This window comes from Pavona decussata, unplaced genomic scaffold, assembly GCF_977016875.1.
Source record: "Pavona decussata unplaced genomic scaffold, jaPavDecu1.1 SCAFFOLD_51, whole genome shotgun sequence".
Classification (NCBI taxonomy): domain Eukaryota; kingdom Metazoa; phylum Cnidaria; class Anthozoa; order Scleractinia; family Agariciidae; genus Pavona; species Pavona decussata.
Window position 1 is genome coordinate 1,421,103 of NW_028145473.1, and position 12,208 is coordinate 1,433,310.

Consider the following 12,208-nt stretch of genomic DNA (forward strand, 5'->3'; position numbering starts at 1 on the left):
CTAGAGTCGGGTGTAACAAAGACAGCGTCTCAAATGATTCGGTGTATGTTTTTTTTTTACAGCAATAAAACTTACAATACGGCAGCTACTCTTTTATATTATTTTATGCTGTACTGTTTTAGCCTTCTTTTCTTCTGAACTTAAGTTATTTAAATTGTTTCTTTTTTCGGCTATGAACATGAACAACAAGAAACTATGGATGAAAACCGCATTAAGTCTGCCTTTTCGCAACTAAATCGGCCATTTTGGAAATGAGGCTAGCTGGTGAGAATGATACGGCATTTGCAGGTACGGGGAAACAGAGTCAGACGTCAGATGTGATGAACTGTTATGAATTGTAAACTTAAGATCCCAGAAATAATATTTTTATCGGAAAATTCCATTTAAATGTGCTAGATGAGACTGGGCTAAAGCGCGTAATTGTAGTCAACTCCCTTTATTGGGGACACGGGACCCCAGTTCGTGTCCTTAATAGCGAGAGTCCGTAAGAGTGAGAATTTATTTCAGTCAAACGTCTGTAATATATTTTGCCGGGAATTTAGCTGCAGTCAATATTATCGGGATGTCCGTAATAGCAAGGAGTCCGCAAGGCGAGGAGTTGACTGTATATAAGTTTTCATTTTCCATGCATAACGTACCGGGAAGATGTTTTCCCGCAGACATGTATAGGGCTTTCCCGACAAAGGTTTACGTAAGGTAAGAGGAAATTTCCCGCTTTCAACCTAAAGACATTATTCAAATCTCTTACTTGGTATCTTAAGTTATCTTTCAGAATTTTATTTCCAAGCATTTTCGGAAACTCTTAGAATACAGATCTGTCTTTTTCCCATTAAAACTCTGTATTAGATCCAAATGGCGAGCTTTACCACTAGCGAACTGAATTTGATATGACCAATTAAACAAAACAAAACGAAAAAAGAAAACAAGCTTTCTCCAGCGTTAGCCAGTTAAAGTTTGCTTGCTTAATCGTTTAAAAATCACAGGCTTTTTTGCTGAATTCACTAACTTATATTGTGGGCAACAAAATGGGTAAGGGATTAGCGCCAAAATCAACAATGTTTAGCCCTAAGTGTTTTTGAACAGCTTGGGAGCAAATTTTATCTTATGCAAATACACTTTAGTTCCGCCTAGCTAGGTGCATTAGCTTCTCACCTTCTTTTTCGGTGAAAAGCCTCTTCAGGTGGAAATTCCTTTTGGCAGTTAGTGAGCTAGTGGAACAAATGCAATGAAGCACAGTTTAGCGTTATGGCTGACTTTTCCAGTGGCTCTGAACAATTCGCGCAATACGCAGCTTGAATATTTTTTTGCTTGGCAGTTTAACAAAACCTTATTTTGGCGTCAGTTAAACATGATTTTTAATTAAGAGGAAAATGCTGTATGATGAATGAAGATCTCAGAAGAGCCTATTGTAAAGAATAAAAATTCACGACAAAAGAGTCAATAGACACAGATGCATGGCTGTCAGCTAAAGTGGGTTCAATATTTGAAAACCAAGGCAGCATTACATTTACTCATCAAACATATTTTTTTCTTCAGTTTGTTTGAAAAGAACTAACATTTCAGGTTTGTTTTATATCCAGTCTTTGTAACTGTGCTATGTGATAAAAAAGAGAAAAGAAAAGAAAAACGAAAAGAAAACAAAGTGCCATAATTTTTAAATTCATTCACTCAAACCTTCGTGCTTGATTTACGCTCGTTAGATTTTTCCTGAACAGAAACAACCGACGTTTTCAAAAAACAGCTTGAGTAAATAAAAATACTTCTTCATTGTGTGAAAAGTTCAATTTAATCTTCAGTTTTTTAAAGAAGGTGGTTAACAGTCGAAGACGCATGGCATTGATTAATAAATTATGACAGCTTGCTTGAATAATTGCGTGTTTAATTTGAATGTGAGAGAATAATGCCAAATTGTGTAGTTTATTAGTGCAGGACTATGAGTGTAATTAAAAAGTGCAAGCTTTATTATCACAGAGACTGCAAATCGAACATATTACCTGCTTCTTCCAAATTGTGTCATTTCTGAATATTTAGTGACACTTGGTACTATAAGTTATTACCCGGATAATTTTTCATGTTCTCCAACCGGTTCTGCTTGGGAATGTATGGAAGGGAGCCTGGCCTATCGGGGCGCCGCTAGTAGGTGTTGTTACTCGCTATCCCCGAGTTCAACTCCTCATTCACGCTGGCTTGCAAATAGCCAGTTGGTTTGCCTCCTGCCAGTTGGGATTTTTATGTTCACTTGAAATTATTTGTTTTGTGTAGTTTAATCCTCGGCATCATTGTATAACCTGCCGCTTATTTATCCACTGCCGTGGATAAATATACGTTGTTATTATTATCATTATTATTAAAACAGGTGTTGTTCTTAGCGTTGTTCACATTTCGAGTTGTACTTGTTTTGTTTGATTCGAAAGGGATGTAGCAGCCGTTAGCGTTTGACGGGTACGAAGACACTTCTAGAATCCATATAGCATCCCGGAGATTTAACGGTGGCAAGCAAGGCTGAGTGTCAGAAATAGGAAAGTTTGAATTTCCCAACAGGATAAAAATTCAAAAGCAGCAATAACCAGGGTACCAGGAAGCTCTTGCCACCTACTCCACCCCTAGTCCCACAACAGAAACCATAAGCTGTAAAACTATTTCGTAACTGACGAAAAAAATGTCAAATAGGGGGCGCGATCTATTCAACCAAAATTTCCGTAAATTCCGGTACAGAATCAAATGGAACGGAAATTTTCGAAAAGTTCGTTTCGAAAATTTTGGACAACCTCTGGAGGTTGTCCTTTTTCTAGGAAATTTGGAAATTCCGGGAATTTTCTGTCCCATTGGGGTTTTCATTTCGATGAAACACTCGCGCAATCTGGCGCTAGCTAGCGGTGATCGGCGTGGTTTACAAAATGCAATGTGTTTATCTTACTTCACCTCGGATGATTAAAGTACTTTCTACAAAATGTTTGCGTTGATAACGAAGGAAACATTGCACCTCCCATTGCTCAGTTGCCCGATGAATCGAAAACAAAGAAGATTGACTCGAGAAATGCGCTTAATGTACGCAAATCTTAGCATCTGAATTCCCGCAATCGCATCCATAATATTTATTGCATGAATTTTAAAGCTTAAAATATAGCTGTTCAAAAATTCTGTGTCCTAACGCTATGAAAATGAACTTAGCAGTCTATCGATACCTCGGAAGAACAGAATCATCCATCGAGGACGATTACTGGCCCCTTGAAGTGGCAAACACCCATCCATTTGACAAACGGAAATTTCGGAAATCCTTACCGGAAATTTTGGCCCAATGGATCGCGCCCAGAGTTTCAAAATTAATAAATGGAGACCATCGTAGTTATATACGTATCTTAAGCAGCTGCGAAAAGAAAGACTGAAAAATTCAGGCTTGAACGGGATTTGAATCCATGACCTTTGCGATACCGGTGTAGCGCTGAGCTATCGAGCTAATTGGGATCGATCTGGCCATTTTGATAATAAAAAATTATTTTACCTCAAAAGGTTCTCCTTCTTTCTTCGGAATAGCTGCTAGACCTTCAAAGCCCAGATCGCCTTTGGAAAAACTTGTTATAAACGAAGGACATTTAAACTTGACTACTCGCGGCCAGCCACCTTTTTTTTTCAGTCTTATAACAATTTATTGCTTTGAAGCGCTCTCGATCCAGTCTCACTCTGCATCAAACGTTACTCAAGATCCCAATCACCATTTTATAGGCCATTCGATGAGTTCTTTCCCGCGTCGTGGTTAATTCTGAGTTTGAGACAGGGGCATACGGTTTGATTTTGAGAGCTGCCTCAACATACAGCTTATAGTTTCCAGTCTCCACACGGTCCTTGTGTTTGATATAGTCTTTTGCATTACTGTTTCAGGTGTAAATCGTTTTGTTTTACACCCAAATTAGGCTATCAAGCTAGCTATCTCAAAGGAACAAGTGTTGGGAAACTAAAATCAGACCATAAGAAATGATTCTTTATTTAATCGAAAACGCTTTTACAGATTTTTTTTTCTAATTTTGCCGACAATTTGTCTAGGTTGAGTAGTTTAAATCCTGAAAATTTTGTTGTAAAGTGTCTGACCAGATTTCGAGATAATCGACGTTATTTAAAATAAAGTGCTTTGCGTCACTGTTACTATGGTAACAGCTGTTGCTTGGAAACCAACAAAACCAGACAATTTGGTCATAATTTGAATAGGTGGTGTAGTATGATGGAAATCGAAGCAAGCCTTCCATGCGGAATATTGATTTAAAAAGGTCCACCCCAATGCCAGAAAAACTGCCTCCTTAAAACTTATGCATGCATCTTACATGTAAAGGAGGCTGAAGAAATGAACCTAATTTGAGTTGTAATTAATATTATTTGAATGAACGACTGTAATATCGTAAATTTATATAATTGAACTTGAACTCAGCGCCGTTAAAAGTGGGTACATATTGGTAATTCGACATTAAATTTTCTTGTTAGTCTCCTTCATTCCGAATTGGTATTTACGAGATATTTCGGTGAAACTTTGAATTGAATGTTTGCTGCAAAGGGAAATAGTTCAGAAATTTTATTGTTTGGTTGCCAAAAGCCTTTGAAACTTGCTACAAAGTTTGTATAATAATGTTCGTTAACTTCGAAATTGAACTTTCAACATCCGAAGCCGATATAACTGAACTCAAAAAGGCATTGTAACCAATTTTTAGTGTGGCTTTTGTATGAATAGGAACGTTATAACAACAGTGCAAAGAAATAAGTACTTATTACCTTTGGCTACGGATGGCTAGGATGGAAAGGGTTGTAACGAAAAATAACCACTTGAGCTGCAATTAATATTACTGCAAAGAAAAACTGTATTTACTTTGGTATAAGACCGGAAATTACACAGAGGGATACTTCTTGGATTGAATTGCGTCCTTAGACAGATTTTTAGGGAAACTCTCTTGTTGATTTAGAAAAGGGAAGATACAAACATCCCTTTTCTTGTACTAAGAAGAAAAACAAAACAAAACAAGAGAAGTTGCAACAAAAAAATGAAGCTTATGCCTGGCTTGATCTCATGTTAAAAAATATTGCTCGCGCCGCTCGAACATAAAATTCCTACCTTCTCAACACAGACAAATATCCTCTCTAAGTATTGCTTTTTAACTTGCAGGACCGCAGACTTGCTGAAATTAAGCGATAAATCGATATCAAGCAACAGTGAACGGTAATCCTGTTTCTAAACTTCAAAGTTTTCAGGCTTTGTTCTGTACAAGTAGTGTTGTTTCAAAAATAACACTAATTTAAGTTTACTAAATATATAGGTCGTAAAAATAGTCTTACGTCACCGTTTTCAAGAGTCTTCGTTTTCACTTGTCAGCATAAAAACGAAACGTGTCTGAAATGTTCCTCTTTTGAAACCATTTTCGAATGTCCCCATTTTCATCATTTTTTCGATCGTTTTAACGTGGACGGTAGGCGAAAACGTACAATTAAAGACGTACGCGTTTTCAAACGAAAGCACATTGGTTTGGACGGGGCCGGAATGGAATAGTATTTTCCTGCGTTTGACTGTGGAATTAGCAGGAAAATATGCTCTCATCGGTATCTTTTGTTTGATTAGGTATGTGCGCTGGAATGTGGGTTACGTAATTAGTTAGGGTATTTATAGTCGGGTTTGAGGTTAGTTATTTCATCTCGGTCTCGCTTATTCAGCGTTCGGGTTATTAGTTATCGTCATGAACAAAAAGGAGTTTGTCGAACTTCTTGCGAAGTCTCAAGAAACCATTTTGGAACGCGTTGATGCGAAGTTACAAGACATCAAGAGGTCCATTTCCGAAGATCAAGAAGACTGCGTGCGATCTGTTGTTAAAAAGTTTAAAGAAGATCATTCTGTCAAGTGGAAGAAAGTTGGTAACGAGAGGCAATTCAACTTCAACGAATCTGTAGAAGCCAAATTTGTTTCAGCTATCTCCGCTCTTGAGAAGAAGAAGTTGGATAAGGATAAGAAAGAGCTGGAAGAAGGTAAGAAGCTTTTGTCTGAACGTCAAAAATTGATTAAGCTTGCCGATCGATCGGAGTGTGGTTGGGCTACGGCTTCGGCCTACGTGACGGATGACTTGGCAGACACTACTGGTGATGAACGGCGCATTTCTAAAGCGGAAAAATCGGCGAAGAAGGCCCTTGAATCTAAACGAGAGAAATCGCGTGCTAATCGGGTTCTTCTAATTACAAGTCTAATAATGCTTCTACTTCTTCTTTTGTTTCTCATCCACGCTACGGCGCTGACGACGCTTTCAAGTCCTTTCGTCCCCCCTTTCAGTTTCGCCAGGCCGCCTTTCTACCCAGAACTCAGTTCAGGAAAGGAACCTGCTTCGCTTGTGGTTCAGAAGGACATTGGAGAAACAACTGTCCCAATCTCGTTGCTTCATCAAGATCAGATAAGTCAAACAAGTGATGCTTTTGATTTTGAAAAATCTGCCGAACCTACTTTGTTCAAGGTTGGTTCCCTCAAGGAACACGTTGAATTTTGGATGAATTCCATTCGTGCTTCTGACTTTATCATTAACACCATTGTTGAAGGGTACAAAATCCCTTTCATCGATTTGCCTGAGAATTTTATTCCTAATAGATCGTCGGCTTTCAAGCTTAAAGTTTTTGTTGACGATGCCATTTCAGAATTAATTGAGCGTGGCTGTGTTTCCGAAGTTGATTATCCGCCCAACTTTATCAACCCCTTGCACGTGGTTCAGCAGTCCAGTGGCAAATGCCGACTTATTTTGGATCTTTCTTTTTTAAACCGTTTTGTTTGGAAGCAGTCGGTGCGCTACGAAGATATTCGCACTGTGTTTGATTTGTTTCAGTCGGGTTATTTTTTCTTTACCTTTGATCTTAAATCTGGATATCCGCATCATGTCGAAATCTTTCCTGATCATCGCCAGTATTTGGGTTTTTCTTGGTGTTCTGGTTCAGAGATTAAGTATTTTGTTTTTAATGTTTTGCCTTTTGGCTTGTCTTCGGCGCCGTACATTTTCACTAAGTTAGTGCGTTCTCTTGTTTATTATTGGCGTGGGCTTGGCCGTCGTGTCGTAACCTTCCTTGATGACGGTATTGGTGGGAGCCCCGATTTAGCTGCCTGCCAGGGGCTCAGTCGCTTATGTCGCTCTTATTTGGACCTCGCCGGTTTCTTTGTGAACCTTCAAAAATCCATGTGGGAGCCTTTGCAGGTCGGTACCTGGCTTGGCTTTCATCTTGATTTCAGCCTTAACATTATTTCCGTTCCTGTTTCAAAGATTACGAAGCTTCAAGAAAGCATTTCGCGCGTTCTCGGGCTTCCTCTTGCAAACGCTAAGGATCTGGCTGGAATTGCCGGTCAGCTGAACTCTATGTTTTTGGCCATAGGGAACATTGTGCGTTTGATGACCCGTTCAATGCACGCTCAGATTTCGGCTCAAAGGTCGTGGTTTTCCACTTTTTCTCTTGAAAGCTCGGTCGTGGAAGAATTAGTTTTTTGGCAGTCCAATTTAGGTCGTCTTAATGGCTGTCGTATTTGGTTCAAATCCAGTGCAGTTAGAGTGGCATATTTGGATGCGAGTGATACCGGATATGGCGGTTAAATTGTTGAGCTTGGGCCCCAGGTGGCGATTCAAGGCGCTTGGTCTGCCGATTCAGCGATGGGGAGTTCTACGATGCGGGAGATTTTGGCCGTTAGAAAAGTATTGCAATCGTTTGCGCCTAAGCTCGCAGGGTTATGTGTCAAGTGGTACACGGACAACCAGAATGTTGCCCATATTATTGACGTTGGTAGTAGGAAGCCTTGTTTTCAAGAAGAGGCTAAGCTTATTTTTAAGATTTGCGTTCTTCATGGTATCTCTATCGAGCCGGAATGGGTGCCCAGATCAAGTAACGAGCAGGTGGATTATTTAAGTCGTATTGTTGACTTCGACGATTGGTTCGTTAGTCCTCACATTTTTCGTTTTTTAGAATTGAAATGGGGGCCTCATTCTATTGATCGTTTTGCTGATGAACATAACCATTTGTTGCCTAGATTTGCTTCCAGGTTTTGGAATCCTCGCTGTGAAGCCATGGACACCTTTACCAGGTCGTGGAGCTTCGATAACAACTGGCTTTGTCCGCCACCTCACCTTGTTCCCAGCCAGGGTGTTAAAGCGCATGAGGTCTTGCTGCGCTCAAGGTTCGTTGATTGTCCCGCTCTGGCGTTCCGCTCCTTTCTGGCCTCTTATTACATCTGACGGTCTTCATCTGGCTCCTTTTGTCGTGGATTGGGTAGACCTCCCTCCTTTGAAGTCTACTTTCTGCATCGGTCGTCACAGTTCTGGTGTATTTGGGAGAGAGGATCTTAATTTCAGGATTTTGGCTCTTCGTATTAATTTCAGATCTGCGCGTTTTTCTAATGCCGGTTTCTGTACTAGTGTTCAAGGTTGGTGTTCTCGTTGTTCATCTGCGTCAGTTTGGTAAGTTTTTTTATGTTATATTTTGTTGGTCTGAGGTCAGTAGGTGGCCTTCAGTTTTCCAGTGGGTCGCTTGTTTTTTGCTTTTTCTTTTTTCTTTTGGTTTGTTTTTTATTTATAGCCAGTGGGTGGTTTGCGCGTTGCCAATAAGTGGCTAACGCAGATTTCTTTAGTTCTATTTGATCTGCCAGTGGGTGGCTTGCGCGTGGCCAGTGGGTGGCTTGCGCGTAGCCAGTGGGTGGCTCACGCTATTTTGTCAGCTGTATTATCAGTTTTACTTCTTATGTCAGTGGGTGGCTTGCGTGTAGTCACTGGGTGGCTTCTTTTGTTTTAGTTTATAGGGGTGGTGTGTTATTTTCTTTTTTTTAAGCCCCGTTCTCGTCTTCTCGAATTGGGCAGCGCTTGGCTTAAAGCGAGCCACACCCAGGGTTGAGTGTGTTTTTGTCTTGGGTCAAACTGAGATTTAGAGGAGAGTAGTATTTTCCTGCGTTTGCAGGAAAATATGCCCTCATCGGTATCTTTTGTTTGATTAGGTATGTTAGCTGATATGTGGGTTACGTAATTAGTTAGGGTATTTATAGTCGGGTGTGAGGTTAGTTATTTCATCTTGGTCTCGCTTATTCAGCGTTCGGGTTATTTTATTATTTTTGGGGGTGTCATTTGTGTGTTGTGTTCTTTTTATTGTCTTACTTTGCAGATGTTTTCAACTCTTCTATGTGGACAAATTTTCGGGAAGCTGTTGCTCAGAACGATGTTGCCTTATCTTCGCTTGCGGAATCTTTACCTGGAGTAGTTTTGGCTACCAGAGCCCCTAGCACGTCAGCCAAATATACCGCCTCTTACAACCGATGGAAACCCTGGGCGCGGAGTCATTCCTTGATAGCTTTTCCTGCATCGCTTTTTGAGTTTGCTCTTTACTTGCGATTCTTGATGATTGACGCAAAGACAGCGTCCCCCTCTGGAGTCTGCCGTCCACAGTATTGCTTGGATGCACCAACTGGGTGGTGAGCCGTCTCCTTCAGATCATCCGCTAATGAAGAATGTTCTTGCTGGTGCGCAGCGTATGCTGGCCCATCGCACTTCCAAGAAGGAGCCAATTACTATTTCTCAGCTTGAACATTTAGTTGCTTCTAAGGCCGATCCGATGGCCTTTTTGTATAATATTCGTTCTGTTGTTATTTGTATTTTAGCTTTTGCTGCTTTTCTTCGCTTTGATGAACTGGCTAAGTTAAATCGTTCAGACGTCGTGATTGAGTGTAGCTATTTAAAGCCATTTATAGAATCTAGCAAAACTGATCAGTATAGGGATGGGGCTTGAATCGTTATAGCGGCATCTGGTAAAGCTTCTTGCCCTGTTGCCTCGACCTGTCATTATTTAGAAAGACTGAGCTAATCTTGCCCCACTTAGCCCTCTGTTTTGTCAGTTATCAAAAACTGCGTATGGATATAAAGCTAGATGTAAAGGTTTTTAAAGTTACTCTCGTTTAAGAGAACTAGTGTTAGAAGCTTTTCAGGACATTGTATCTGATATTACCACTATTGGTACTCACAGTCTTAGAAGTGGCGCCGCCAATGCAGGAATTCCAGATCGCCTTTTTAAAAGACATGGCCGTTGGTCTAGTGAATCGGCCAAGGATGGCTACGTTAAAGACTCTTTGTCTTCTCGTTTATCAGTAACTCAGGCTTTAGGCCTTTAGTTTTTTCTTTTTCTTTTTTTTTTTTGGTCTTGCCCGGGGGTCCGTTGAATATGGGGTACAGCTGGCCTGGAGTTTTCCTCCTAGGAGCAAGTGGACGTACGGGGAGGTTTTTCACCCAGCTGTTGTTCCACAACCGCGGTTCAATTAGGTTTTTTAAGTTTTAGGATTTTGAGCTGTATGTTTCTAGGTTGATTTTGTAGCTTATGTATGTTTATATGCTGTATTTTCTAGCTTTTTCCAGAATAAACCGAACGCTTGGCTTGAAGCGAGCCACACCCAGGGTTGAGTGTGTTTTTGTCTTGGGTCAAACTGAGATTTAGAGGAGAGAGAAAATTTCCTTTGGAATCTAGTGTGTAATAAAACACTCCTTATTGATTCATCGTGGGTTTAAGTTTGGACATTGTTACCGTTAAAAGTGTACTGTAACATAGCCCAGTCGGTGACGACAGCCTAGTCGGTAAGAAGATCTTGTGGTACCGCGTAGAAGAAAAATTTTATCGCAAACAGTCATCCCAATGTTCTCTCTGCATATACCTTTCTTTATTTTAACGCATGTTAACATTATTCCTTAAGTGGCAAAGTAACCTATTATTAGAGTTACTAAGAAAAGCCAAAAGGTATATCAAATTTTGTATCCATGGTAACGTTAGCCAAACTCTGTTAGTGCACAGGGTTACTCCATTTCTATCTGTAAAGGTTGCTTCATGTCAAAATTTTTCAATTAGAGTACAGTGAATGTTATGCCGCTAGCACTTACATGATACAAATGTGGATCAGAGAATTAACTCTGCAGTGTTTGTTAGACATTGCAGAGTCAATTCTTCATGAAAGTTATATATCTTTTATTTTTCTTTTATATTTTTTAATGTCCAGTATATTGTAGTTTGAAACTGTTCCCTAAGGGAATTTGAAATCAATTCAAGGAACATTGAACAACAAGTCAAGGATGCGTGTTAAACAGTAAAATACTTCATAATTGCGTTAATTTACTATTTTTGAAACAAAAAAAATTACTTCCTTTATAAGTTAATTACAATCCTTCATTCTATATTGGATCAATCACAAACATCAGGTATTTGGTGAATAAAGTACCTCAGGCGGCTACTATATTTATTTCTACCGTAAGCCCACCGTAAGCTACGGTGATGCGCCCACAGTCATTGATGCATGCGGCTTGTGCCTTGGGGGTAATCTTTCAACAGACGCGTAATAAGATTGCATGACACTTTGTTCGATCACGTTCTGGTGTTTTAATTGGCAAAATCGGTTTGTGCCACAATTTCCAGGGAATTTAGCCGGAATCTACATCAAATTTGACTTCTCTGCGCCCAGTGCAGGAGTTTTTCCAGCCCAGCAAAATTGACGGCGAATGTCATGTCTTCCTTGTGTTAAACGTGAAAATAAATGTAAAGAGAACGTGAGAAAAACACCACGTTTACCCTCTTGGGAAAACATCTGAAAACATTTTGGAAAACAAAGTGTTCACAGGAGTTTTTCGAGCGCAGCATAATTGACAGTAAATGCCATGTTTACCTTGTGTTAACCGCAAACAGATACAGCTAGAAAACCTAAGATAAACGCCGCGTTCACTCAGGCGGGAAAATGTAAAGAAAACATTCCTGGTTGTTCTGAATAAAGCGCTTTGACTGGCGGTTTTCCGCGCGATGGAAAACATGTGATAAACTTTACATTTTGCCTGCATTCACAAAAGAAGAACTAATAATTTACAGAACGTTTTCCAAAATCGGAAAACTGAAGACTAATACTAAATTTTACTAGAATTCTCCGTTTGGTAAAATCACTGGTGAATGAGGGTTTTCTTGCCGGGTTAAGGTTCTACCTGAGAAAACAACACTCGATCACACATTAAACTTCTTACATCTTGACTAAGGAATAAAATCTGCTGATAAGCCCAAATGACGGTACCAACTTGTACTGCGTTTGATGTTCACTTGTTTGTTTAGCAAAACTTTCTTGTTTGTAGATTAAGTCTATTAATCCTCCAAAGTGATTAATTGTGTCTGACAAACCGCTTCAAGTCATCAACTTGTATCTGATGATGAACGC

At 39.9% G+C, this 12,208-nt stretch overlaps 1 protein-coding gene across 1 annotated transcript; it reads left to right on the plus strand.

Annotated features, from left to right (window-relative positions):
• The first annotated feature begins 4,764 nt into the window (after window positions 1–4,764).
• LOC146481009 (uncharacterized) lies at window positions 4,765–10,407 on the plus strand. The gene is made up of 2 exons (XM_085108568.1): window positions 4,765–8,447; window positions 9,142–10,407. The coding sequence occupies exon 1, from the start codon at window positions 5,712–5,714 to the stop codon at window positions 7,587–7,589; it is 1,878 nt and encodes a 625-aa protein (XP_084964694.1). The 5' UTR covers window positions 4,765–5,711; the 3' UTR covers window positions 7,590–8,447; window positions 9,142–10,407.
• Window positions 10,408–12,208: the final 1,801 nt, after the last annotated feature.

Coding starts and splice junctions, on each gene's coding strand:
- LOC146481009 (XM_085108568.1), top strand. CDS start 5,712: ATGAACAAAAAGGAGTTTGTCGAACTTCTTGCGAAGTCTCAAGAAACC.